Source organism: Camelus bactrianus, chromosome 9, assembly GCF_048773025.1.
Source record: "Camelus bactrianus isolate YW-2024 breed Bactrian camel chromosome 9, ASM4877302v1, whole genome shotgun sequence".
NCBI classification, from domain to species: Eukaryota; Metazoa; Chordata; class Mammalia; order Artiodactyla; family Camelidae; genus Camelus; species Camelus bactrianus.
Genome location: NC_133547.1, coordinates 8,467,295 through 8,494,917, shown reverse-complemented (window position 1 = coordinate 8,494,917; position 27,623 = coordinate 8,467,295). Strand labels below are relative to the sequence as shown.

General features: G+C 54.7%; 2 protein-coding genes and 1 long non-coding RNA gene across 9 annotated transcripts in view; 2 read left to right on the top strand and 1 right to left on the bottom strand.

The window, feature by feature from the left end:
• Window positions 1-3,367, top strand: part of HIF3A (hypoxia inducible factor 3 subunit alpha) — a 30,221-nt gene extending 26,854 nt beyond the window's left edge. For all 6 annotated transcript variants that reach the window (XR_012508992.1, XM_074369380.1, XM_010946843.3 and 3 more), the window contains one exon: window positions 336-3,367. Coding sequence is in view for 5 of the 6 variants with exons in the window: in XM_074369380.1 (XP_074225481.1) it covers window positions 336-433 (98 nt within the window). In the remaining variant the exon portion in view is untranslated. The remainder of the gene's footprint in view (window positions 1-335) is intronic.
• LOC123614544 (uncharacterized) overlaps window positions 1-5,340 on the bottom strand; it is a 12,698-nt gene extending 7,358 nt beyond the window's left edge. Inside the window, exon 1 of the long non-coding RNA XR_006721952.2 lies at window positions 5,271-5,340. This is a non-coding gene — a long non-coding RNA (uncharacterized LOC123614544). The remainder of the gene's footprint in view (window positions 1-5,270) is intronic.
• On the top strand, window positions 764-27,623 carry PPP5C (protein phosphatase 5 catalytic subunit). Of its 2 annotated transcripts, none has more exons than XM_045510610.1 (13): window positions 764-956; window positions 11,512-11,753; window positions 18,676-18,823; window positions 19,568-19,689; window positions 21,709-21,774; window positions 22,095-22,193; window positions 22,995-23,100; window positions 24,530-24,672; window positions 24,794-24,881; window positions 25,669-25,709; window positions 25,804-25,982; window positions 26,822-26,903; window positions 27,110-27,623. In XM_045510610.1, exons 1-13 carry the CDS (start codon window positions 764-766, stop codon window positions 27,170-27,172), a joined length of 1,572 nt encoding a protein of 523 aa, XP_045366566.1. In that variant the 3' UTR covers window positions 27,173-27,623. The 2 variants fall into 2 exon arrangements, with proteins under 2 accessions (XP_045366566.1, XP_010945148.1); XM_010946846.3 differs by lacking the exon at window positions 764-956 and adding an exon at window positions 5,354-5,611.

Below are 27,623 nucleotides of genomic sequence, written 5' to 3'. Positions count from 1 at the left end.
GATTCATTCATTTACCCCTCACAACAGCTCTGGGAGGGAGGTGCTGTGATAAGCCCATTTTACAGATGAGGTAACTAAGGCACAGAGAGGTAAAGTCACCTGCCCCAGGTCATACAGCAAGTAAACAGCACAGCCTGGAGTCGAACTCAGGCAGCATTTGGCTCCAGGCTTCTTAACATCCAGACACCCGAAGTTCAGAGGGCAAAACTGCCCAAGATTTCACTCCTGTTTGAATCCAGGCGTGCCTGCCTCACCAGCCACATTTAACTGTCAGGAAGGGAAGACGGGTTGGGGTGATCCCTCCCCATTGGTTTACCTTCCATCTTCCCCCACAGGCCTGGGCCCCTCTCTGCTCTCTCTCTACCCAGACGAGGACCCCGCCCAGCCCAGGAGTCACTTCCAGCCAGCGGCAAGCTTGGCGCAGGCCAACTGAGCCAGCCTTTCTGCCTGTCTCCCTTCTCCTCCCCAGAATGGATGTCAACCATACTCCAAGCTGGCAGCCAACGCACAGGATGGGGGTGCCGGGAGAGGGGTTCCCTCTCTCCTCTCTGTGACCCCCACCCACCTCGGGCCTACCTCAGCTCCCATCCCTCTGCTCCCCCCACCCCGTCTGGGGGCTCTCTGGGGTGGTCTCAGCTCAGTGACCTCTGGGAGGGGGACCCTAGCCCCCTCCTCCTTCTCTCAGGACTTCCCTTGGGGTTCTCAGTACTGATCTCCTCACCCCTTTCTCCAACTCTCTTGGCTTTATTTTTGGTAATTAGGGATGGGGGAGGTTGGGGTTCACATCTGGATTTCTGGGCTCTGGGGAGTATTGATAACCATAATCATGTTTTTTCCTATCCATCTTTCCTTCATTCTTATTTTTTATTTTTATTGTTTTCATGATGTGTTTTTAGTCGTTCTGAATTGCCTGGAGGCCATAAGAATGCAGGACTCTGATCTTCCCACCAACGCAGGTGTCAATGGGGGAGGGGAGGCCCCTGGGCCAGACCTCACCCCCAGTGGCTTTTGGTTGAACCCCTAGCCTCCCAAGCGGCCACCCTGCTCTGCCCAGCCCTCCACTCTGGACCTCTGCCAGCCCCAGTCTGACCTGGACACTGACTGCTCTGGTGGTCTTCCTATCCCAGATGGAGCCTCTAACCTCTGCTTCCAGCCCATACAACCTCCAACCCTGTCGGTTCTAGCCCACACCACACTGATCTCTGGTTCTAGGCTGCACCACCCCAGCCTTCTCTGGTTCTAGGATGCACAACCTCTAACATTCTCTGGTTCTAGACCACACAACTTCCAACCTTCTCTAGTTCTAGACCGTGCAACTCCCAACTGTCTCTGGTTCTAGACAGTACAACTTCTGACCTTCTCTGGTTCTAGAGTGTGCCACTCCCAGTTTTCTCTGTTTCTAGACTGCACAACCTCCAATGTTCTCTGGTTCTAGGCCACACAACTTCAGGTCTTCTCTGGTTCTAGACTGCACAAGCCCCAACGTTGTCTGGTTTAGACCTTGATCCTCCAAACCTCTCATTTCAGATCTCATAATCTTCAGCTCTTTCTCATTCTGGATCTCACAACCTCTAACTATTTTCTTACCTCACAGTCTCCAAAGTGCTCTGGTTCTAGGCCACACAACCTCCAAATCCCTCAGGTCCCAGAGCCTCTGACAACCAGGGTCCTCTGGTTCTAGAGCTCACTCTCTGAATTCCTCTGGTTCTAGAGCTCTCCCCATAAATCTCCCTTGTTCTCAGTATCACATGCTCCAACTCCTCTTGACTCCAGATCTTACAACCAATGATTTTGCCTGATTTTGGACCCCCAGAACCACAAGCTTTGAATTGGTTCTAGTCTTCCTGATCTGTAATGCATTTGGTTCCAAATCCAGACTTCTTAATGCCTAAATCATTTTGATTCTAAACCTCATGATGCCCAGCTCATTCCTTTCCAACTCTACACTCGAGACTTGCTTTTCCCACTAAAAAGAAGTAAAATGAGTTTCATGTCTTTTTTTTTTTTTTTAACATTTTTTAAATTGAGTTATAGTCATTTTATAATGTTGTGGAGTTTCATGTCTTGATCTTAGAACCAGCACTTTCAGAACTAGACACCATGTTCCAGTTCTCTTTTGCTCTAGACCTCATGACTTCTATCACCGACTGGTTCTAGACTATACAAACTTTATAACTTGCAATTTCCATGGCCCTCTGATTCCACATCTGATGATCTCCATTTTCTCTGGTTCTAGAAATTGACTTCAAATGTCTTCTGATTCCAGACCTCATCCTATAAATCCCCTTGGTTCTAGACCTCACAATCTCCAATTCCCTCTTACTCCAGATCTTATGACTCCAAATTACCCTGCATCTAGAACTTGGTCTTCAAACATCTAATTAGAGATCTTGCCTTATAAGTTTTTCTGTTTCTAGACCTTGTAATTCTAAACTCTTGATTCTAGATCTTATGACTCCAAAATCCCTGTGATCCTAGAACTTGGTCTTCAGACTTTTTCAAATTCTAGTCTTTACTCTATAAATTCCTCTGATTCTAGGCCTCACAGCCTCCAACTGCCTCTGGTTTCAGATCCAAATTCTTCTGGTTCTCGAATTCAGCCTCCAAATGCTTCTGATTTTAGAATCTGGACCTTGCCCTATAGATTCCTCTGATTCTAAATTCTGACCTCTGACTCCCTGATTCCATACCCCATGCTCCTAACTGTATTCTGGGCTTCCCACCCAACTCAACTGGCTCCAAGTCCTCCTCTGTCTTAAAGTCTTCCCATTCCAGATCCCTACCCTCCAGGTTCTTGTGCTAATGGACTTCATGCTCAAGGTTCTCAATCTCATATCCCTCAAATTTCTCTGCCTCAAAACTCCCTCCACTCCCCAAACTCAGCCCTGCAGATGCACTTAACTTTACTTTACCCCAGGTATCTGGGGAACCTGGGGCTCCCTCGCAACCCAGGAGACTTCCCCAGCCGCACAGGCACACGCACAGCCCTACCTACAAATCACAGGGTGGGGAGAGAGGCCAGGACTCCTCAGTACTCCACTACCACCTATGTGTCCCCGTTACCCCCCAACCTTTCTACGATGGTGCTACTTTTGGTTTTCCACAGGAAAAGACCTCCCTCTTTCAACCCAATTCAACCCCCTTTTGGAAGGCACTTCTCACTGTTTTGTCAAGGGATGGCCTGTCCAGATTGGTGCTATGGGGGAAGAAGGGTCTGACCTCTCCCTCCCTCAGGGGGTGACCTGGGCCCTCCCTGGAGGGAACTGGGCTAGGCTAGGGGAGGGGAAGGGACTAGACCAGCCATGCTGGCTCTGAAATCCACTAATCTCTAAACCACCATAAAGATCTTGCCTTGGTAGGCACCAGAGCTCTGTGTGTTGACTCATCTGTGGGGTTACTTCAGGGGGTGTGGGTGACGGGGTGTCCATGTCACTCTGTGATTCCGTGTGTGACACTGTGTTCCTGTGTAGATCTATGTAATACTGTGTGTCTGGTGATGTTTTCATCCTGTGTGTGTGCATTTGTGACATAATTCTGTGAACCAGAGTATGGGGAGGGTTGTAATTCCTCCTACGTGTATTAGTATCTGGGTGAAATGATTCAGCCTTCTGTGTGTTTCTCATTACTTCGGGTTTCTGTGTTCCTGAGTGTAGGAGGCATTTTTTTTTTTCAGTACCTGCATGTTGTCTGTGTGGTGTTGCAATTCTGTGTACCCGTATGGGACTATTTGACACTAATTCTGTGCACTGATCTCTGTGTGATATGATTCTCTGTCCTTGAGTGTGTGTGTGTGCACACACATGCACAAAAGATTGTGTGTCTCTAGATTCACGTGTGGATGGCCGTGCCTGTCCTGTCATGTAACCCTCATAACCCCTCTCCTATGTTTGACAAAGGAGTTTTCTCAAAGGAAGAAAAGCACTTTTAAGCCTTGGCATTTACTGTTTTCTCTGCCTTAAATGCCTCCCCCCCTACACACTTAGTTTTCTCCTACTCAGATCTTGGTTCAGATGTCTCCTCTAAGAAGTCTTCTCTGTCTGCCCAAGCTGAGTGAGGTCCTCTCACAACCTCCTAAGAGCCTCCACCCCCACCACAGCTCTACTCTGTCCCACTTTGAATATTTATAATGGAGGACTTACTCTGTGGTAGGCCCTCTGTCACTTTACCTATGTGCTTTTCAATCTCTCCTTTAATCCTATACAGTAGGCACAGTTGTTATCCCCATTTTGCAGAGGACGAAACTGAGGTTCAAAGACAATAATCACTTGTCCAAGGTCACATAGCAGGGAAGGGAAGGGAAGAGCTGGACTCAAATCCAGGATTCAAATCCATTATGGCATTCTTCCCACAGAGACCAAAAAAATCTCAGAAATCTAATCCACAAGATGGGCTCTGGAGCATAAAGAGATAGTTGAGTAGGAATTGAGAGCACAGGAATTAGGTGGGACAAGTTCAAGTTCTGGCTCTGCCACTTTCTTGTTGTATAACCTTAGACAGGTGTGTTGACTTCTGCAAATCTATGCCCTTATCTGTAAGATAGAGATGATACTAGTATTTACTTTCTAGGATGACTTTTGGCTGTGGTAGGGTCATACTGACAGGACAAGATTTGCAGGTGCAATAGCTTGTGCTTTCTTCCAGGAGGGGAGCCAGAGCAGAGCCTTAAAGGACTTAGTGCAACAGCATGAGTAGCAGCTGTGGGCTCGGAAAGGATGGTCTGGAACAGTGTACAGTGAATGGGGATCTGGAGATGCTGGCTGAGGCTAGACTATTCAGGGTCTCCTAGGACATCAGAGTTTGGGTTTTCTCCTAGGGGCACTGAGGAGCCATGGAAGGCTGGTCAGTGGGGGGCGAGGGAGAAGAAAGGAGATGGTGCAACAAACTTCTGAGCCTAGCTCAGGGCTGGGGGATCCAGGGCACCTTTAGTCAATAACCTAGAAACACTGACCCTTTCTTCTGTTGGTTTGAGAAACCACTCATTTTTCAGAGAGGAGTAACTGAGACCCCAAAGAGGAAGAGATTTGTTCAAGGTCACACAGGTAATCGACAGTAGGGCTAGACCCACGGCTCCAGTTCTGCGTTTTGCAGGATGCCGCCTCGCAGGAAAGTCACTCTCACTGGCGGTATTCGCAACCCTCCTACCAACGGGAGAAGACGGCGGGGAGATCCCACTTTAGGACCCTGAGAAACTTATACGGCTCGGAACATGGTAACTTTGGGAGGGGGAGCCACGCCGGACCTCTTTCCCCCGCGCGCCCCTTTTCGCCTACCCCATTGGCTCATTCTAGGAAGGGCGCCGTCAGGGGGCCCTCTGGTCACCTTGTCCTCCGCGCGCTCTATGTGGAAAGGGTTCCGCGCAGGCGCGCGAAGGGCGCCTTCGGGGCCCGCGCTTTACGACACTTGTGCAGCAGCGGCTACTCGGCACTCCTTCGCGACGATTCGGCCGGGTGCCGCTGGCGGCGGTTGCCAGGGTGGGGGTCGCTTTGCGGCATGGCGATGGCGGAGGGCGAGCGGGCTGAGTGTGCTGAGCCCCCCCGGGACGAGCCCCCGGCTGATGGCGCTCTGAAGCGGGCAGAGGAGCTCAAGACGCAGGCCAACGACTACTTCAAAGGTGCGCCCGCCCTGGAGGGAGCAAGGGAGGGTGGAGAGCGGCCCAGGTCAAGGGGTGCCGGGCCCGCGCGGAACCATGGCAACGCGGAGCGGCAGCCTGGGCGCGGGGCAGGCACTACCAAGTGACCAGGCGTGGGGAGGCCGAGGATGGCGCTACCAAGGGGCGACAGAGGGGGCTTCTGAGAGAAGAGGTGGTACCTAGAAGTGGCGTACCGAGCGGGTGCTACTAAGTGGGGAGACTGAGGAGGGCGCTACCAAGTGTGAAGCGGAAGGGGGACGGTAACGTGGGCACTACCAAACGTGAGACCTGAAGAGGGCGCTACCAAGTAGTGACATGGGGCGGAGTGATGGCGCTAAGTGGGGAGACCCCAGTGGAGAGACACCAAGTGGGGGTGGGGGAAGACTCCCCATAGAGTAGGGAATCGTGGGAATGGGAGATAGATCATTAGATGGGAGGGCAAAGAAGTAGGAGGTTCGGGGTTACATTAGGAGCAGGCTCTGGGAGTAGAGGTGATGCAGTCCCAAGAATGGTATGACTTAAGTTCTTGGGAAAGTAAAGATGTGGGGGCACCCATTCATTCATTCATTCAACCCGTTTATTCAGTACGTTTATTGAGCACGTGCTAGGTGCTAAGGACTGTGCTAGACTTTGGGGATACAGCAGGGGATGAGACAAATGTGGCTCTATCCTTTTATAGCTTGTACTTCAGCAGGAGATCTTTCTTTGAGACAATGCACAAGTAAATAATAAAATATTAATAAGCTGGGATGTGTCCTTTGAAAAAACCCCAATAGGGTGTGAAGTAGGGAGTAAGAGTTGAAAGCTGTTTTAGAGAGGATGTTCAGGGAAGACCTTACTGAGAAGAAGGCATTTAAGTTGAGAAGGAGAATTGGAAAGAGTGTCCCAGGTGGGTGGAGCTGCATGTGCAAAGGCCCTGAGGTAGAAAATGAAAGGAGACTGGCCGACTTGGCTGGAATTTTAATGAATTAGCGGGGAGACTGATACAAGATGAGCTTAGGATGGGGGCCAGGTCATTTATGGTTTCAAAGTCATTGCAAAGACTAGTTTGGCTTTGACTCGACTGTCCAAGAGGAGACATTAAGTAGAATGACGGGCCAGTCTAGAACTCTGAGGAGAGGTATTTGGACATGATCGGCTTCTGGATGGACTAGAATGCCCTGAGAATGGATGAGGTCACCCAGGAAGAGAAAGGGCCTAAGACGGAACCTCATGGAATTCTAATGTTTGAAACAGAAGAGGCTGAGTAGGAGCGGTCAGTGAAGTGAAAGGAAAATCAGGAAAGGTGTCTGGAAAGCTGAGAGAAGACTGCTTCTAAAAGGAGGAGCTGTGCCTTAGGTCAGATGCTGCCAAGGCAAGCACCGAGCATTGACCATTGATTTGGCTCCACAAAATAGTGTAACCTTGACCAGAGCAATTTCTAGGGAATGATGCAGGTGGTAGCCAGAGAGGTGCTTCAGAGGGCGCCGAAGAGTAAATGGGAAACGAGGGAGTGGAGACAGCATAAGTTGACAAGATTTCTAATAGTTTGATTCTAAGGGGGAGTAGAGAAATCGGGTGGGGTCTTCTTTGTTTTTTAAGGATGGAGGAGACCAAGCGTATGGTCCAATAGAGAGAATTGATCCTGCAGGAGAGAGAGGAGACTGAACAGCAGCAGAGCCCTGGAGAAGAGTTGGATGTAGAAGGGATCTAGAGCCTTAGTGGGAAGTTGGCCTCTGTTGGGAGCAGACATGTGGAAAGAGTAGGAAAGTTTGGTCAGGCTGGAGCAGCGAGGAGGAGGTGGGACTGGTAAGAGACGATGCTGGAGGTCGAGCCCTACAGGCAGGTCAGGGAGTGTGGAAGTCATCCTGAGGGTGGTAGGAAGCCATGGAAGTTTTTAAGAGAGGAGCAGCATGGTCTGATGAGCATTTGAAGATTCCCCAGCTGCCTCGCAGTGATTGGACACAAGGGCAAGGCTGGAGACCAGGGAGGGGAGAAGAATGATGGACAGGTGGGAGGTGGAGCTGCTGTCCACCTCGGAAACTGACTCAAGAAACGTTTCAGAGGGAGAATGACAGCTGCCGCCTGGAGAGCGGGAGGAGGGAACTCCAGGCAGAAAGAACAGGATGGCAAAGGCCCAAAGGTGAGCAGAGCTTGGCACCGAGGAAGTGAGTGGGGCTGGAGTGTTAGAGGAGAGGAGTTTATGGTGAGGCTGCAGCGAGGAGCCTGAGCTTCCCGCTTGAGCTCTCTGGGCAGCTGTGGATGGTTCTGAGTGGGGAAAGGACAGGGTCAGGTTTGTGTTTTAGAAAGACCCCTCTGGAGGGGCAGAACTGGAGGCTGGGAGGCCCCTAAGGAGGCTGGGGTAGGAACCTGGGCAGGAGCAGAGGAAGGCCAGACCAGGGCAGGGAGGGACTCTTGGGATGGAAGTGAAAGAATAGATCTGAGAGATGTCTAGGAAGGCTGATGTGACAGAACATGGTGGCTGCTGGCTTTGGGGGTTGAAGGATCAGGAGGTGTCCAGGACAGGACCCAGTCTGGACACCTGAAAGGGGGAGCTGTTCATGAAATGAGCATCAAGAGCAGCAGCAAGTATGCGAGGGGAATTCTGGGAAACAGTAAGGCATTGGGAGGGGCTCCTTGCGCCCCCCCCCCCCCATCTCAGGACCTGGGATCAAGGCTCATATGAGCCCTGAGCCTGGGCAGATAGCCAGAGGTCTTGGCATTGAGCTGGAACGGAGGGGAACGCCCCTTCTGGTCCAGGCCCCTTGCCGTGTGGCAGGCAGAGGCAGGCACAGAGCCCCAGTCTCCAGGGCTGAGGGGATGGCAATAAAAAGAATAATTACAGCTCGCCTTAATTGAGCCCCTGTGGTGGCCAGGTACAGCACTTTGTTTAATCCTCCCCCAGGCACTGGGAGGTAGTAGGAGCAGCCCTGTTTGCTTTATAGAGGAAGCTGAGGCTCAGAGAAGTGAAACCGCTAGCCCAAGGTCAGAGTGTGTGAGCAGCAGAGCCCGGATATCCCCCTTCCTCTCCACGTGCTCAGCTCCCACGTTCAGAGTCCTTACCCAGAGCCTTACCTGGAGCCATCCTGGCCCTGGTGGGAGAAGAGGGGCCCCATGGATTCAGAGGACCCCCCAACCTGCCCCTGCCATATGCCTGGATCATGCCTGTGAGCTCGGGCCCGTTCCAGAGGCCCTGGGGTGGCAGAGCCTGGTGCCCGAAGTTGTTCAGCTCTCTTCTCCTCTCTCTGGGCCTCATTGGCCCCCACCCTCTCCTGTAAAATGAGAGGGATTCTCTTTAACCCCCAGGGAGGCCTCGGGGTCTAAGAGTTTATAGACATGGTTAAGAGCTCAGGCTGCCTGGTTTCAAATCTTGTTTCTTTCTCACCTGCTGTGTGACCCCTGGGCACACCTTGACCTCTCTGTGCCTCAATTTCCTCCTCTCTAAAATGGGGACTACCTTGAGGATTAAATGTGCACATATTTGAAAAGCATGTAGGGCTGGGATCTGGTGTCATTGGGTAGGAAGTACCGGCCCCACCCATTTCCTCTGCTCTGTACTCTTCCCTTCATTTAGTCATTTATTCACTTCTTTTACAAGCATCTGCTGATTGCTTTTTCTGCCATAGCTACATTTCATACATGAGTTCATTTAACCCTAACAACCACCCCATGAGGCGGGGCTGATTGTGAGTCCTGCATGTCAGGTGAGCAAGCCAAGGTTCAGAGGAGGGAGGCTGTCTGCCCAAGGTCAGATGTCAGGCTCAAAGACACCAGACTTCCGACCCCATGCCAGAGGGCCACTCAAGTAACACCTCCCCCGGCAAGAGCACTGGCCAGCTGGCCTCTGGAACACAGCCAGGAGGCTGGAAGGAGTCCTCGAAGGTGTTCGCATTCCAGGGAGGGTTGGTCAGACTTGGGCTGCCTGGTTCTGCCTTTGCTTGTTTCTGAGAAGTCCTGGGCCTGTCCTCTGGGGCTCACCGTCCTGGGGGACACACCCATCACCATCACCGAACAGTTACTATCCAGGGGCTGGGGCAGCCCAGAGAGGTACCTGACCCAGCCTGAGTGTCAAGGACGCCTTTCTGAAGGAGGGGACATCTGAGCCATTTGAAAGATTGCCAGACGTTAGCCTGCAGAAGGAATCTTTGTTATAGTATCCTGGCCATCTCCCAGCACCTGGCTTCTCCTTTCTCAGGTGTTGGTGTATCCATCTCTTTCTCTCTTTGCTTCCTTCCTTCCTTCCAGAACTATTCATGGAGCCTGGAACCCTCTTCTTCCATTCTTTTCACGTGACTCACTCTTTCTCCTCCTCCAGGTCTCAGGTCCGGGATCCCCTCTGGGCTGCCCCGGCTGTAAACGCTCCAGGGCATCCCTGTCCGGGGCGGATCTGTGTGTGTTGTGTCACCTGCCCCCACCCCAGCTGGACTGTGAGCCCCAGGAGAGCAGGGCTGCCGCATCCTCAGACAGGGCAAGGGTTCGGAGAAGTAAGATAGACAGGCCCCTGCCCTTAGGGAGCTTAGGTTCAAATTGGGAAGATGGGTTATTAGCAAACAAAACAAAAGAAAGTCATGGTTTATCAGGTGACTGGAGAAAAGTATAGTGGGAGTTAGGGGAGGAATTCTCATTGTAGGCGGAGTGTCAGGAGAAGGACTGTCTGAAACTTTAACCCAGAGCGTGGAACCAGGGGTTGGGCCCAGGCTACCTGCCCCTGTGTCTGTGTCTGCCCTTCTGCCAAGCTCCCACCCAGGGGCCCCCTGGTGTAGAGGATGGGGTTGGGAGGACTTGGGTCTTGGCCTGGCTCAGAATCCCTGTCCATCACTTGCCACGTGACAGAGGTTCCCTCTTAGAGCCTCAGTTCCCTCATCTTGAAAATGGGGCTAATGCAGTCATTCTCAGGGTTGCTGTGAGGGTTCAGTGCAGGGTCTCATGTACCAAGAGCCCCACACAGCACCTGGCACATCGTGGTTCTCTAGCTCGGGAACACCTCGCTTCGTCTCCTGCCTGTTTGTTGGCCACATGGGAGGGCTCCAAGACAGCTCTGCAGGTACAGACCGAGTGTTTGAACCTGAACAAGACCTCTCTGGCTCATTTCAAATAAAATGGACCTTTTCCCCTTAGCCAGATGTCGAATGCTGTCACTCCACACTTAAAACATCAATGCCCACCCCCTGCTGTGGCTGTGGTCTTTGGGATCCTGTCCTGCCAGCCTCCCTGCCCTCATCTCCCACACTCCCCCAGCTCACTCCGCCCCAGCCATACCACCCTCTCGCTGATCCTAGAACATAATGCTTTCTCACTGCCCCTGCCCCCACGCCTGGCCTTTGCACCTGCTCTTCCTTCTGCCGGGAATGCTCTTCTAGTCTGCTTTGATATTTCCTTTGAGTCTCTACAGATACTTCCCCCTTTTGAGACTCAGGTAGTTCCTTTTCTTTCCCCACTTCCTATTCTACTAGACCCCCCTTTTGGGCTTGTTTACTTGCTTTGGGGGAGCTGGACAACCAAGGGGCTTGGGGCAGACTCGCATTTGCTGGTTCACATCTCAGGTCTGGCACTCAGTAACGAATCCTCCCTTGGCCATGGGGAACATTAGATAAGACCATCCTGCAGTCCTGCTGGAAGTACTGCCCAGCTTGGCTCCTTCAGGGGTGATGGGTGGGTGGGTGGGAGTATGGAAGTGATTGGGGGACCTAGGGATTTAGGGCTGAGATGAGACCTGGGCTAGGCTGGAACAGTCAGGGCAGGGAAGGGGGCAGGCTGAAGGGATGTTTCTGAGCTCAACTATGGACTCACTTTCCCCATCTATAAATGAGGAGACTAGACCAGTACCCAGCCCAGGGCCTATTCTTGCTGGGCCGTGGCATCCCGGCCTCATGCTGCCTCTTCCTCCTCCTCTATCTTCACAGCCAAGGACTACGAGAACGCCATCAAGTTCTACAGCCAGGCCATCGAGCTGAACCCCAGCAATGCCATCTACTATGGCAACCGCAGCCTGGCCTACCTGCGCACGGAGTGCTATGGCTATGCGCTGGCTGATGCCACGCGGGCCATCGAGATCGATAAGAAGTACATCAAGGGCTACTACCGCCGGGCCGCCAGCAACATGGCGCTGGGCAAGTTCCGGGCTGCCCTGCGCGACTACGAGACGGTGAGCTGGGCCTCGGGGGTGGGCCAGCTCCCAGCACCCTTGCCGGGTGGGTGCCGAGGGCCGGATGGGGCAGGTTGGGGAAGTTGTGAGGAGGCCGTTCACACGTTTACTCACCACTCACTCATCCAGCAAATGCTTGCGAGGCCCTGCAGCCTGCGGCAGGCTGCCTGGGTTCACCTCCCAGCTCAGCCATCCCTGCCTGGTGACCCTGGACAAATTACCTGACTTCTCTGTGCCTCTCTCGCATCTGTGAAATGGGAGACCTGTAAGGCCTGCCTCTAAGGGTTGCTGCAAAGGATAAACGACTTACTGCTTTTCAAGCATTTAGAATAGCGCTTGGCACGTGGTCAGTGTTCTGCACTAATTAACTTACCAATATTCTTGTTGTTACTGTTGATGAACTAGAGCCACAGTCCTTTCTCTGGTACAGCTTATCATTTGGAGGAAGGCAAAAAACACACCCATGTCACTGGAAGGGTAAACAGAATCATTGCAGGGAGAAAAGGGAATAGGGCAGTATGCTGTAGAAGGACAGCAAATGGGGGTGTTTGCATGAGGTGATGAAAGAGGGGACCTCGGGATGGCAAGTTTGCCAGCTCGCTTGCTCATTTGCCACTCTGGTCGCCATAGTTGCTCTGATGATAGCGACCGTGGTGAGGACTTCCTGCCAGGCCTGCTCTATGCCTTTCTTGTCAGCTGGCTGAGGGTCTCACACGGCAGCCCTGCAAGACGGTAAATGTGATCACACCCATTGTGCAGATGAGGAGACTGAGGCCCAGAGGGTTTAAGTCACCTGCCCAGCATTATGCAGCAGGCAAGTGACAGCCCAGCTCTCCTGCCCCCATCTCTCCCACTCTAGAGAGGAGCTCCTGAGAGGAAGGGTCTTGTTTGTTCTACTCACTAGGATGGTCCTTGGCACCCTGCAGGGGCTTAGTGTTTGTTAAATGAATTATTTTTCTGCCCCTCACGTACACGTATACACCCTCACTCCTTTCTTTCATCTCATTCATCAAACGCTCTAAGCAGCTCTGTTGTATAGGGTGGGGCAGCAGGGATGCTGGGAGCCACAGGCTGCAGCGGGAGGGAGCCAGGTCAGACTGCTGGGGCTGGCCGCTGGCCTGGAGAGGAGGGCGGCTTTCCGGCCAAGTGCAGGCTTGAGCCAAGCCCTGGGCCAGAGGACCCCTGTGTCAGGGTGAGGCCAGAGTCCTGGAGGAGGAGATAAGTTAGAGACAGGGGCAGAGTAGGCAAGGGGGCTGGGGTGATCCCCCAGGGGATGGGGGCAAGAGCAACACAGCAGAGTCCTTACAGGTTTGGGCTCCTGAGCCACTCCCCACCGGGCCTCTCCTTTGTCTCTTGGTGTCCTCATTTGGAGAATGGTGACAAGAGGAGTGGCCACCTCCTGGGCGACTGTGGGGCTCTGGCAAAGTGGTGTGAGTCAAGGTCATTGGGGCTGGAAGGCTCAGTAATGAGTAACCCGAGGGGCAGTCGGGGTTGGATGGGGGCAGGGCTTTTCTGCAGGGGTGGGGGGGTGCCTGGAGGAGACAGGAGGGGGCAGAAGATGAGAGGAGCCCCCAGCACAGGCCTGCGGCAGGGTCTTTCCCACTCCCAGGGCTACAGGGGAGTCTTTTCCCAGGGTAAGGAACGGGGGTTTTCTCACAGCTCTGCCCTAGACTGGGGCCATGAGGCCGACTGACGTGGTCAGTTCCAGCCACCTGGTGGACATACCACATCTGAGCTTTATCCCAGGCCTTGTGAGTGCCATGGAGAGCCGGGTCATGGCCCATTTCCTGATGGGGGCTCTGCCAGCAGCACTGGGGAGTCCACGCGTGAGTCTGAGACCCTTGCCTGCCTGGGCCACCTACTCCCCCGCAGGGCCGTTCTTTCTGACATGTTTCATTGGGCTCTGTGGGTACAGGGCAGAGGGGCTGGGCCCTGGGGTGGCTCCCCATCCAGAGCTATCTTGTGACATGCTGGAGTTTCACAGAGGACATACCCAGGCCCCCTCTGAGACCATGGCATCCTTGGAGATGGAATCAAGACATGACCTTGGTTAAACAGATGAGCTCAGGGCTCTGTGTCTCAGCAGCCAGAGCCCTCAGGTGAAAGCCTTTCCTGTCTCAGCCTCAGTTTCCTCATGTGCACTCTCACCGTGAGTCTAGCTCTGTTGTGAGAGAGCAAGTCCCCCCTCCAAGGTTGCCCAGCAGAAAAGTGGCTGAACTGTAACTTGAACCCGGAGTCCACACTTGTAACTGTTACTGGGCCGTGGAGTCAGTGTAATGGTTTGAGACCAGCACTTCTGTGTTCGTCAAGTAAACCAGAGAAGAAAACAATGGTTCGTTGTTTGGAGAAAGTATGTATATATTTGTGAACGAATGTTTTTTGCTTATGTGAACACAGATGTGTATTGGGTGTGATAAAATATATATGTTTTTACTGTGAGTCATGGTTAAAAGTTCTGAAGGTCACCTGTGCTGGGACTGAAGGCCCCCTGCCGTTCCACCATCAGGATGCCCTGCTCTGAGCTGAGGGCTTTGGGTCTCCGGCCTCAGTGTCCTCATCTGTGAAAGCAGAATAGCAGAGCCTGCCTCAGTGTCCCTGTAACGATTCATCGAGAGCAATGTGTTTAGAGTAGGGCCTCCTCGGTACTGAGTGTGATTTCTCCTGGGGGTGTCTGGGGCCAAGCTTGAGGCCCACAGGGAGGGCTGTGTGCGGACACCAGACCTTGTTAGGGGGTGGCGAGCTCGGAGTGTCTCCCTTCTGCTCTCCCTCCAGGGCCAAGCCTCGGACCCTCCACAGGAGCTGGTCTTCCCTCTCTGCGGGTCCATGTTGAATCCCCCCACCAACCTGCCTCAGCTCCAAGTTCATCCTTTCAGAGGGACCCTGGCTCCAGGATTCCCCGCCCCCTTATTGGGTCCTCTTTGCGGAAGATCCCAGCTGTATTCTTTCCTGTCTGGTTGGGACACGGGTGGTCACGTGGGCCCAGGCTGGATGTGGGGGCCCCTTCTGCACTCCCCACCCCTCCCTGGGATTTTTTGGGTTTGGTTTGTAATACGGTTTGCATTTGGGTTTCTTCTTACAGCATAGTCCAGTGCAGTCAGTTAGAAATACATTTTGCCTTGCAAGCCTGTACAAGCGCCAGTACACCTAAGGTGTGGATACGTGAAAGTGACAGGAGTGGTCATGCCGACACCCAAGGCAGCGCCCGCCCTGGGCCGGGTGCAGTTGTAACAACTCACGGGCTCTCCACGACAACCCTGCGCAGTGGGGACTGTTGTTATCCCTGGTTTACAGATGAGAAATCCAAGGCCCAGGGAGTAGGTCACCCCCCAGGGTCCCACAGCCAGGAAATGACAGCCTGGTTCCAGAGTCAGGGTCCTGACCACTGGACATTTGCAACGGGCAGAATCTCTTGGCGTAATCCTTGCTCAGGCAGTGTGCTCCTGTCTGTTTTATTATAAAAGGAATGTTGGGATGCCTTCCCCTAAATGGGTTCACTGGAGGCTCTCCTCAGCTGTCTGTGTGCCTCAGGCAGGCACAGCCGCTCTGGGCCGAGTGTCATCACCTCTACATTGTGAATAATCATAATGGCCCACCACACATTGTCATGTGTGTCCCCTGAGGTCAGGAGCACTCGGCGAGGGGTCTAGCTTTTGCACCTGGTCTGCAGACCCTACCCTCAGTTCTAAACCCAAGCCATTCTGAGAAACAGTCGGTACTAAGTTCAGGCAATTTGTTTGGTGGCAAAATCTGACCTGAACTCATTAACGGGAGGCTGTTGAGGGTCTTGATCGCTTCCAGGTGGTGTGACTGGAGGTTTTGCTGCAGAAACAGGAGGGTATGTGATTACCAGGTGCCACTCTGCTGGGGGTGTCATAACCCAGAGTGTGTGCACTGGATCATCTTTCTGAAATCCAGAAAGTTCCCCATTCCCACACACACGTGTGGCTTCATGTGGGAATTAGGAGCCTGTATTACCGTTTCCTCAGTTTGAGCCATTGTAGTTATTGCCTGTGAATACTCCCAGCTGAATATACCAGTTTTTTAGAGCAGCTTTTTATTTTGAAAGAATTGTAGCTTCACACGTAGTTACCAGAAGTAATACAGAGATCCTACTCTCCCAGTTTCCCCCAGTGACTACCTGGCATCGCTACTTTAATATCAGTCAGGACACTGACAGGGATACAGTCCAGATCCCACTTTTTAAAGGAAAGTTAGCATTAGTTCTAACCCAGGAGGCCTCAGCTCCTGAAGGAGCCCCCAGGCCCCTCCAGTCTGGAGCAGAGGACCTTCCCCAGGAGCGAGAGCCTGGCAGGGCCACTTCCCCTTTCCCATCCAGGTGGCTGATCACAGTAGCAGCGGCAGCCACAGGCCCTGGGACAGGCACTGGCCCGCTGCTAGGCCCTGTGGTGGGCCTGACGTTAAATTCGCACACCAACCCTCCCCACGGGCGCTGGCATCCTCCCCACTTGCTGAAGGCTGAGGGATGCTGGAGAGGTGGGGCTGCCTGCCCTGGAAGGCCTGGCCCCAGAGCCTGCACTGGCACCACTGCCCACAGTATGTCCCTGGAGGGTGTGAGGGTGCTGTGGGAGTGGTGGCAGCGGGGAGGTGGGAGCAGTTCCAGCGTGTGTGGTGAGAGTCAGGATCTTAAGCAGGGAGAGAACTTGAGTCCTCGTCTCTTGGGTCAGTGGCTTCACCTCTCTGGGCCTCAGTTTCCTTATCTGTCAAATGTAGATTGTGATAACACCACATAGAGCTGCTCTGAGGGTAAACTAGCAAGTTAATTGCTTACACGGGCATATAGTAAGTGTTTGAAGACTGAGCTGCGGGCTCTTGTTGCTGCTGCTGTTACTTTTCCTGCTGCGTTATCAGTGTTGGCCTCCATCCAGCAGCCCAGCCCGTGGGCTCCCTGAGAGCAGGGCCCGGGCTCAGAGGAAGTGCTTAGTGGCGCATCCGTCCAATCTGTCCACCCTGCTAGGACCGGCTCCAGCCATGCTCAGGGCTGGGGCTGGGGAGCCCAGGGCCTTGTGGGAGCCCAGAGGTGGTGCCTGACCCAGCCTGAGGGTTGGGGGAGGGTTGTTCCTTGGAGAGGGGTTGGTGGAGCTGAGACCTGGAGGAGGAGGAGGAGAAGGAGGAGGAGCTAGAAAGGAGTTGGAGGTAGGAGTGAGGTGTTCTGGGCCCGGGGGGCTGCCTGTACAAGGGCTTGAGGTGAGAGGGAGCCGGCACATGTGGGGACTTTGTGTTTGGTCTGGCTGTGAGTGCTGGGCAAACAGAGAAAGTGAAGGGGTGGGCGGGCTCTCATGGGCCAGGCCAAGTGGTACTTTGGACTTTATCCTGGGGTGTGGACTCATAACCTCTCTGTGTTGGAAAGGACTCCAGGCAATGTCTGGTGCTGCCTTTCTCCCAAGCCTTATACCGCACCCCTACCCCAGGTGGAGCCGCCTGGCAGGATGCCCTAGCCTGAGCCTGCCCGAACCAGGTCCCTGCCCCCCAACCTGGTCTGCACACCCATTCCCAGGGGGTGAGCCACACTGACCTAAGGAGCCAGTGAGTCCCCTTGCCTAGGCTTCTGACTCACCCTGCCAGGCATTCCACCAGGGGGCATCCCTGCCCTTGAGAGTCAGCCCTGGCACCCGCCATTCTGCCCCCCTGGCACAGGAGCTGTGGGGGCCCACTCCCAGGGAGGCCAGCAGGGTAGGCTGGTCGGGTAGGGTCCACTGATAATTACAATAACAGTTACAGATAACTAAACCCAGGCTCAGAGGGGTGAACTCACTTGCCCAAGGTCATACAGCAAGTTAGTGGCAGAGCCGGGATCTGAATCCAGCCTTGGCTGCTCCTTAGCTTGGAAGATCAGAGTTTTGTAGGAAGCGGGATAGAAGACAGGGAGAGGGGAGAGGACAGGCTGCTTTTACTGAGAACTAAGTGTGTCCCAAAGCCACGTGTCCCGTGCTCTTTGCATACGATTTCATTTAGTCAGCACAGCAGCCCGTGTGAGGGGCCACGAAGAGTAGCCTACACTTCCGTGGCTTACTATTACCTGACTACTGCACATGCTTCCTCACTCGTGGTCCTCCCAGCCCCCCTCCGAGGTGGGTACTCTGTCACCTCCACCTTGCAGAGGAGGAAACTGAGTCACACAGGCAAGCTCACTTACCCAAAGGTACTCAGCTGATGGTTGGTGGAGGTGAGATTTGAACCCAAGTGACCTGGGTCTGTGACCCCCAGTCTCCACCTCCCTTCAGAAGGGAAAACTGAGAGAACTCATTTATTGTGGGTCTCCCCAGAGCCCAAGGTTGAACAGGGCACGTGTCACCTTCAGTGCCAGCTGCTGCCTGCCAGTCCGGGCTGCCCGCCAGTCCCCACGTCCATTACTTACTGTCCCCAACAGCCCTGTTGGCGGAACCTGTCGTCTCCCCTGTCCTCAAGCTGAGGAAACTGAGGCTCAGGGAGTCTGGGTTATCCAGCAAGTCGTTGGGTCTTCACATGAGTCTGGGCTGATAATCATGACTGGATCGGCCCACCATCTGCTCTCAAGCCTGCCCGCCCTGGTTCCAAGGAGGACATGAAGCTGGGCCTGACCCTCCAATGGGTGGTTTTATTTTAACAGTAGTCAGAGCTGAGGTTTATAAGCGCATCTGTGTGAGTTAACTTGTTGACACACAAACCCCCGCCCCCGTGGGCAGCTCTGTTAGGCCCAGTTCAGGGAGGCAGAAACAGGCCGGGAGGTGAAGCAGGTCCAGGCTTGCAGCCCTCGTGCACCGCGGCCCTGGTGCGCGGTTCCAGTTCATGGAGCCCGGGGCCGGGCCAGCCGAGGGCAGCAGCGGTGTCCCCGCCTCCTGATGGCTACTCTGCCCCCCACCGCGGCCTGAGCCTTGATGCCTGTTTCCTTCCCTCCTGTCCTCCCTCCCGCCCATGCGCCCAGGTGGTGAAGGTGAAGCCCCACGACAAGGACGCCAAGATGAAGTACCAGGAGTGCAACAAGATCGTGAAGCAGAAGGCCTTCGAGCGTGCCATCGCAGGCGACGAGCACAAGCGCTCTGTCGTGGACTCACTCGACATCGAGAGCATGAGTGAGTAGGGCCTGAGTGCCTGCCATGCTGCCCAGAACATTCCATGTCCTTGCCTGGGCCCTCCATTCCCTGTGCATACCAGGGAGGGGCAGGGGGCGGGGCTTGGGGGGCAGCCTCTGGTCCTTGTCCCCACACGCTGTCTGTTGCTCCTCTGCCTGCCCTCCTGGGGACCCCACAGTCCAGAGTTGGGGTGGAGGTCCCAGGTTGGGGTGAGCTCCCCTGCCGTAGTACCCATGCTGCGCCCCACAGGAGCACCCACCCGTCACGGGCCTCCTGGGTCTGATCTGTCCGGAGGTCCTCTAGGCGCTCAGGTGATTCTGTCATTCATTCCACAGATGATTACTGGGCACCTGCTGGGTCCCAGACACTATTCTAGGCACTGGGGGTACAGCTGGGAACAAGACGGCCCCTGCCCTGGTGGATCAGGTGGTGTTGTGAGGAGGAGGGATTAACTAGTCAGTCAGCAGTGTTAAGTGCTATCTCGTCAGGCCTGGGAGACGGGGTGCAGGAGGGAGCAGGACACGATACCTGGGGAGGTCAGGGAGACGGCCTCTGAGCTGACCTGAACGGAAGGAGTGGGCCTAGAGAGGACTGGCCGGGGAGTAGAATCTCTCACTCCGCCCCTCTCTCAACCTGTGTGTCCAGAGCCGTGTCTGCCCCGTGCCTGGGAACCAGGCCCCACTTCCCACCCTCACAGTGGCCGTGGCCACTGACTCTCGCCCCCTCTCCCCATTCACACACCAGCCATCGAGGACGAGTACAGTGGGCCCAAGCTTGAGGACGGCAAAGTGACAATCACCTTCATGAAGGAGCTCATGCAGTGGTATAAGGACCAGAAGAAACTGCACCGGAAGTGCGCCTACCAGGTAACGCCCCCATCAGGTCTGCACACCCGGGATCGCATCGCCGCGCTCGCTGTGCCTGGACCCCGCTACAAAGGGCCACACGAGGAGCTGGGTGGGAATGGTGGTGGACACTTGCTGAGCTGGTGGTGCGCCGGCACCGCACAGATGGAGTCTTTATTCCTGGCATTTCCATTGGGTTATTTTTTTTAATAGCTTTCATCTCTCTGCCCCATATGTTCATGCATGTCATTTACCTTTTCTGCTAGATCCTTTCACACATTTTTCATAGTTATTTTAAAGTCTCTGTCTGGATATTCCACCATCTGGGTCATCTCTGGGTTTGCTTCCGTTGTCTGCTCATCGTGTCTTATAATTTTTTATTGAATGCCAGACATTTTGTGTAAAAGAACAGTAGTGGCCGAGACAAATAAAACTTTTCTGCAGATAATGCAGGACCCAGTTCTGTTGGGCTGCTTGTGTGAGGGGCAGTGTCTACCTCATCTGTAGTTTAGGGGCAGCTCTTGTTGGACTTAGTTCACCACTGGCTTCAGATGTTTTCAGGGTGGAATCAGGACTCTGGCAAATCCAGGGGTGTCTTTACGCTGTAAAGTCTTCAGCTTTTGGAGAACTGTATGAAAGCCCCACCGCCAGATTTGGGGGTTTCTGGGGAGTCCTCTGCTCTCCAGTCTTGCCCCTACTTTTGTGCTTCGGAGGCCTCTCTCCACCACGCCGCCTTGCACCTCTCCTGTGTGGCCATGTGAGGATCGGCAGGTGAGGGCAGAGGCCTTCTGCACCGGGCTCCCTGGGGCCCTGTCTGCCACAGCAGCCCACACAGGCATGAGGGTTTTGCCCGCTTCCCCTCATTGGCCTTGGCGGATCTTGTCCTCCTGCGCTGCCCGGAGGAACGTGGTCACAGTCTCTTTCTCCCAGGGAGGGGCTTGTCAGCGTCACTGCACTTTGCAGTTTGATTAATTTAGGTTTATTTGCATCCTTGGCTCTCAGATGTTTCAGGATTTTGTTTGTTTTGGTTTTGGTCTTTTGGTTTTGTTTTGTAGGCTTGTTCTCATCCTTAGGGCAAGAGCAACGGTCTTTATAACTTTCCACATTCTGACTGGAAGTAGATATCTCCTACCTTTTTTTTTAAACACTCTTTTCCCAACTTTTTATTTTGAAAATTGTCAAACCTGCAGAAAAGTCAAAAGAACAGTACAGTGAATTACATCCATACCCCCTAGATTCACCAGTTGTTAACATGTTGACATTTATTCTATCCTTCTATATATATGCGTATGTGTATACACAAACACTTTTTTCTTTCTTTTTGTTTGAACCATTTGAGAATAAGTCTCATCATAACCTGTTATCTCCTAAAAACAGGAAATTCTGCGTGACTACAGTTCAGTCGTCCCATCTTATGAATTTAGCATTGATGTGATAATACTGACTAATGCAGACAGTCCACAAGGCTGTTGATGAATCAGCAAACATTGTCAGATATACATGACATTGTCAAGGTCATCTTCAATCTGTAGGAACTAATTCTATCTACATTTCCAGACAGATATTTTAATTTTCCCAAAACCATTCTTTTCAGCTGTTTTTTAAAAATCTGGAATCCACTGAAGGATCAGTTACTGCACATGACCGGCCTTTTTACCTCTTTTCATCTAGAACAGTCTCATGCCTTTGGGGGAGGCTCTTTTGTGACATTGACACGTAGACGTTTCCAAGCCAGTTGTTGTATAAAATGGTCCACTTCTGGGTTCATCCGTTGTGTATTTCTTTGTGATGCTGATTGTTTGAAGAGAAACCAAGAATCTAGGTTTTCACATGAAATAATCCTGATGTTTAAATGCCACGTAGGCCACTCGGGTCACAGCTGGGGAGCCACCTCTGTTCCCGGCCAGCACCTGCTTGGCCAGGCCTCCCCTGCCCATTCCCCTCCTCTCCCCGCCCGTCCCCAGCGCCTCCTGGCAAGTCCAGTCTCTCTGGGGCCAGGGTGGGCAGCCGGCCCCACTCACAGCCTGCCCTGCCTTCCAGATCCTGGTACAGGTCAAAGAGGTCCTCTCTAAGCTGAGCACACTCGTGGAGACCACAATCAAAGAGGTGCGCGCCGGGGGGCGGTGTGTGGATGGGCCGGTGGGTGGGTGGCTCCCTGGCTGGGAAGGGGCCACGGAGCTCAGAAACTCATGGACCCCCCTGGCTTGGTCTGCCTCTCTCTCTCTCCCTGACGTCTCCCCTCCTCCCCCACCCTGTGTCTCTCTTGGCTGTCCTTCCCTGCCCCTCTTCATTTCTGTGTCTCCTGCCTGTGTCTTTCGCATGGTTCTTCTCGGTCTGCTGTGACCTCTTACCCCTCCCCTCACTTCTACCCCCTCCCCACATCTCTCTCTGGGCCCCTCCCTCTCCGGTGGCCTCTTTTCTTCCAGACAGAGAAGATTACAGTGTGCGGGGACACCCATGGCCAGTTCTATGACCTCCTCAACATATTTGAGCTCAACGGTTTACCCTCGGACACCAACCCCTACGTATCCTTCCTCTCGGCAGAGCAAGCCCCTCCCCTGCCCCTCTTCCCGGGTTTGGGGTACAGGAGGGAGAGGAACCCCAGCCTGAGAAAAAGGCGTGAACCTGTAAATGGAGACGCCTGAGCACTTGCTTAGCCACCGAGACCAGGTGGAGCTGCTGGTGGCCTTGTGCTGCGGGGTCAGACAGGCCAGGACGGGTGGCCCCTGTGTCTAAGCGCCGGCTTCTCCTCGACTTAAACGGGGCTGGATGTGCACGATACAGGAGCACATACGTGCAGCACCCGGCGCTGCCCGCACCTGGCTTCCCTCTCTAGCTGTGACTGTGGCAGGCGACTTCACCTCTCAGCTCTTCAGGCTCATTTGTAAAACGAGGATCAGTCATCGTGAAATGGGCCTACCTTGTCTGGCTACTGAGAGGAGTGATGTGTTAATACGTGGAGGTGCTCAGTAGCCCACGATCCAGGCTGTATAAGTTTTTGCTGATGTGATCATTGAGGGGCCTCTGGGCCTGTGCAGTGACCAGTGGGAGGGCCCGGGTCCCATTTCCCCTGTGGCTTTGGGCCTGTACTTGGCGGGGAGCTGAAGCCGGCTGACCACCTGGGATCTCTTCCTCCACTGTCAGATTCCCTGAGAAACAGACGAGGTTGAGGACATCAGTACCATCCTGCTGAGGCTCAGAGAGGCCAGGCTACTGGGCCAGACCCACACAGAGAGCAGAGACGAAAGCCTAGATGCCCGGAGCCCTGCTGACAGGATGCAGAGAGGCACCCCTCTCCCCTCATCTTGTTTTCCTTAGCAGGGCAGATATTTAATGGTGACTTCGTGGACCGTGGCTCCTTCTCCGTAGAAGTGATCCTCACCCTTTTCGGCTTTAAACTCCTTTACCCAGATTACTTTCACCTACTTCGAGGTGAGCCGGAAGGTGGCAGGGTCTGGGGACAGCATAGGCAGGGCGCTCACGTTCTTCTCTGTGAGCCTCCAATGTCTTATCTGTAAAGCAGGGGTAGGGGTTGCAGCTGTGTTTATTTTGTGCCTTCACTGAGATTGCACACAGGGTTGCCCTATCAGGTCAGGCAGGTTGTGCACTGCACAGTGGCATCATATGTTGATGGGGCCCCATGGGCCCTGCTGAGGACTTTGGTCATGGGAGGGCTCTGAGCAGAGGAGGGGCAGGGGCTGACCGATGTTAACACGGCCTCTGGATGGGAAACAGACCAAGGGCTGAGAGTGGGAGCAGGGAAACTGTTGCTGGCTGGACCTGGGTAGGGACAGTGGTTAGATTGGGGCTCTCTTTGCAAAGTAGCACCCAGAGCATTTGCCAGTGGGCTAGATACTGGTGTGAGAGAAAGAAGGGGCCAGAGCTGGGTGCTCCATGGTTTTGGCTGGAGCATCTGGAGGGCTGGGGCTGCCACTGACACAAGAGGGGATGGGAAAGCAGGGTGTAGCCTGGAAGATGGGGAGCTTGGCCCTGGATGTGGTTGTGAGACTAAGAGGAGATGTCTGGGCTGTAAATTGTGGGGTCCTCAGCAGACATGGGGTATCAGGCAGGGTGAGCTCACTGGGGAGCATGGCCACTGGGGGAGGGCCTGCCCGCTAGGGGGTGGGGGGATGAGCAGGAGGAGACCCAGGAGGGAGCGAGGGCAGTGGGCTGGGTCAGGGGTTCCCAGGGGCATGAGTGCTGACACTGGCCAGGTTCACAGCCAGGTCCAGGGAGTTCTCACAGCAGACTTGGCACGTGGCAGATGTGAGATGAGCACCTGCTCTCAGGCCTCATTGTAGGCGGCGGCAGAGGGCTGGCGCTGGCTGAGTAGTCAGACAGTCCGGACTTAGCAGATGGGGGGCCCAGCAGCTGCCCTGCCTCCCCCAAGCCCTGGGAGGGAAGGGGAAGGTTGCGTGTGGGGAAAGAAGCATGGCGGGAGGCCGGCCCATAGGCGCTCTGCAGGGGCCCCTTTTCTGTACAGACCTCCCCCTCCTTGGTCCTTCCAGCCTGAAATTTCTGGCAGGTCCTTTAAGAAGGAGCCTGAGGCTCTCAGGGGCAAGAGATGTGCCACTTAGTCCCTTGGGGTTGGGGCCAGGGCTGAACCCCAGCCTCAGCCACTCCACGGTGACCAGCACAGTCTGGGTCTTATGGCCCCATGCCTGGGCATCTTCTCAGCCTGTTCACCCCTCTAGAAGGGGGACTGAGAACAGTGTCTGGTTGGTTTCTAGAAGGGATCAGCGAGCTGCTGCATGAGTGTCTTTGGCTTGGGGCCTCCGGGCAGTCCACCCCACCCGGGTCTGAGCCCGAGGGCACCCAGGAGGCAGGGGTTGAGGTTTCCCTTCTTTCTGCTGTCGGCCAGGCAACCATGAGACGGACAACATGAATCAGATCTATGGCTTCGAGGGTGAGGTGAAGGCCAAGTACACAGCCCAGATGTATGAGCTCTTCAGTGAGGTGTTTGAGTGGCTCCCACTGGCCCAGTGCATCAATGGCAAAGTGCTGGTGAGGAAGGCTCCCCTGCCTGCCCCACCGCCACTCATGGGTGGGAGTGCTGGTGAAGCCAGTGGAGGGCAGGGGTGGGGCCGGCCCCTCCCCTCACACTGCTGCCCCACCTTGACCCTAGATCATGCACGGGGGCTTGTTCAGTGAAGACGGCGTCACCCTGGACGACATCAGGAAGATTGAGCGGAATCGGCAGCCCCCAGATTCAGGTGACCAGGGCGGGTCGGTGACAGTTCCGCAGTCCCAGGGCCTCGGGGTCTCCTGTGGAGAGGAGCAGCCCTGGTTCCCCGTTCTGAGCTGTGACCCCAGCCCTGCCCCGGACAGGCTTTGTGGCCTTGGCAAGGGACAGCCAGGCTGAGCCTCAGTTTCCTCACCTATAACTTGGGTCAGTGTACCTCCCTCAGGGGCCACGCTGGCCAGGGAGCATGAGTGTCCCCAGCAGTCAGTCATTCATTTATGACTCTCTGGAGTGGTATGATGGGGACAGGTTGCAGTGTTTCGCACACGGCTGTGGGAAGAGGGTGTGGATAGGGTGGTGGGTTCAGGAGCGGTGGGAGGGCCTCTCTGGGGACAGCATGTGAGAGCTGACCCGGCAGGAGAGCAGCCAGGCCAGCGCGGGGGCAGAGCAGGGGCATGCTTTAAAGGGGTGGGTGAGGCCAGACCCTGCTGAGCCTCACGAGTGTGGATGAGAAGCTTGGTCTTTGTTCCTAGGGCAGCAGGAGCAAGAGAAGTCCCTGGTCTGAATTGCGAGGATAAGATTTCCCTCCACCTTCGAGACCATAATGGATCACATGGGTTCTGGAGGGGAGGGCAGCAGGGAGGCCTATGGCCAGCTCAGCATCCCATCTCATGTGCCCCGTGCCGCTCCACCGTGGATGTCCCCTCCCCTGCCCAGTCCTCACCCAGGGTGTGCTGTGGGGCAGCCTAGTAGGTGACCTGTGAGCACGTGTCCAGGGAGATGAGTGGTCCCTGACGTTCCCCTCTGCTCCCCTCCAGGTCCCATGTGTGACCTGCTCTGGTCGGACCCACAGCCACAGGTCAGTCTGCCTGGGGGCGTGGCTGGCAGGTGGGGTGGGGTGGAGGGGGCGGGGTTAGGGAGCAGCAGGCACCCTGAGCTCCCTCTCTCCCTAGAACGGGCGCTCGGTCAGCAAGCGGGGCGTGAGCTGCCAGTTCGGGCCCGATGTCACCAAGGCCTTCCTGGAGGAGAACCACCTGGACTACATCATCCGCAGCCATGAGGTCAAGGCCGAGGGCTATGAGGTGGCACACAGTGGCCGCTGCGTCACCGTCTTCTCTGCCCCCAACTACTGGTACATCCCCACCTCCCCCGCCCATCTGGGCCTCTCTTCCTGGCCCACTGGTTGTTTTTCTTTTTTTTAACTTTTTATGATAGAAAATTCCAAAGATACAGAAGAGTAGATAAATTAGTAAAACAAACACCCACATACCCATCACCCAGGTTCAACAGTTACCAGCCCTGTGTCTCTAACGACCCCCACCCCGGGCTGTTTTAAAGCAAACCCCAGGCATCATCCCTTCTGTCCACTGATGCCCCAGTGTGTCTTCCTTTCTATACATAACCACTGTCATACCTTCAAAAGTGATACCCCAAACCCAGCCAGAGTTCCATTTCCCCTGTCTCTCATGTCTTTTTGGTTGATTTCTTCCAAGTCAGACTCAAACAAGGGGCATGTTTTCATTCTCCTTATCTTCAAGTTTCCTGTCCCTCTTTCCCTCCATCTTGTTTTGGTTGAAGAAACTGGAGTCTCTTGTGCTCTGGACGAGGCTAATTCCATCCCCAGGTCACCATGTTCCTCTGTCTCCTGTGCTTCCTGTTGGTTAGAGCCAGGGCGAGGTCAGATGAGAGACCAGGGTTTGGCAAGAGTCCTGCCTTTGTGGGGCTGCCTGTACCCATCCCACCAGGAGGGCCCCTGCTTCCTGGGCCTCTCCTCCCTTCCCCCCGCTCCCACATGGCTGTCTTCACTCATCCCTGCTCCTTCTGCCTGGGCCCCTCTTCCACCTGGATTCTCTTCCTCAGTGAGCCTCTCTGCCTGGGGCTCCTCCCCCTCCTGCTCCCGGGTTCTCCTCCTCTTCGCCCCACCCCGCCCCTGCCTGACCCCTACTCACTACTCTACCCTTGTCCCTGCAGCGACCAGATGGGGAACAAAGCCGCTTACATCCACCTCCGGGGCTCTGACCTGCGGCCCCAGTTCCACCAGTTCACAGCAGTGGTGAGTCACCCCCTTCATCCCCCCGTCCCCCATCCCCTCCCCATGTCCCCTGTTTTCCCCGGCCTTGGAGGAAGAGGCTGGTCAAGAGGAGTGGGGGACACAGCTCTCAGAAGTGGGGCTGGTTTCTGCACCTGGTGCTCAGAAGACCCTGCTCCCCCGAGCCAGCGCACTCCTGTCTGCCTGACCTGGTGCCTCTCGTTTCGCAGCCTCATCCCGACGTCAAGCCCATGGCCTACGCCAGTACGCTGCTGCAGTTAGGGATGATGTGAGGCCCGCGTGGCAGGGCCCCGCTCCCCATCCGACCCCAGGCCCGGCCCAGGGCAACGTTGGACCCCCTTTTACTTTGTAAAATTTGTATTTATTCCCCTTTAGGTTTGCAGAGGGGGTGGGGGCTGGCCAGACAGTCTGCTCCCTGGACAAAGAAGGAGGTGGAGAGGCTGAGGGTGGGGCACCGACTGGGCATTCTGGAAGGAGGCCAGCTGCTGGTGGGGCGGGGCTCAGAGGCTTCCCCGCCCCCCCTTGTTTGCATGGCTCCTCCCCTGCTAAAGCAATAGGGCCCCGCCATAGGAAGACCCCCTGAAGGAGGGTCATCAGGGAGGCCTCACCTGCACCCCACTCCTGGCAGCCCCAGGGCGGGGCTAGGCTGGGGCTCACCCCATTCCCCAGCTATTTTATGTCTGTAATTAAATATGTTAAAAATAAAGTCACTATTGTAAGTCA

Excerpts from the sequence above, each read along its gene's own strand:
- PPP5C (XM_045510610.1), top strand. The coding sequence starts at position 764 with ATGGGGGAGGTTGGGGTTCACATCTGGATTTCTGGGCTCTGGGGAGTA. Across the intron at positions 21,775-22,094 it reads TGGAGACCACAATCAAAGAG|ACAGAGAAGATTACAGTGTG; the intron begins GTGCGCGCCGGG and ends CTTTTCTTCCAG. Across the intron at positions 24,882-25,668 it reads TCGGCAGCCCCCAGATTCAG|GTCCCATGTGTGACCTGCTC; the intron begins GTGACCAGGGCG and ends GCTCCCCTCCAG.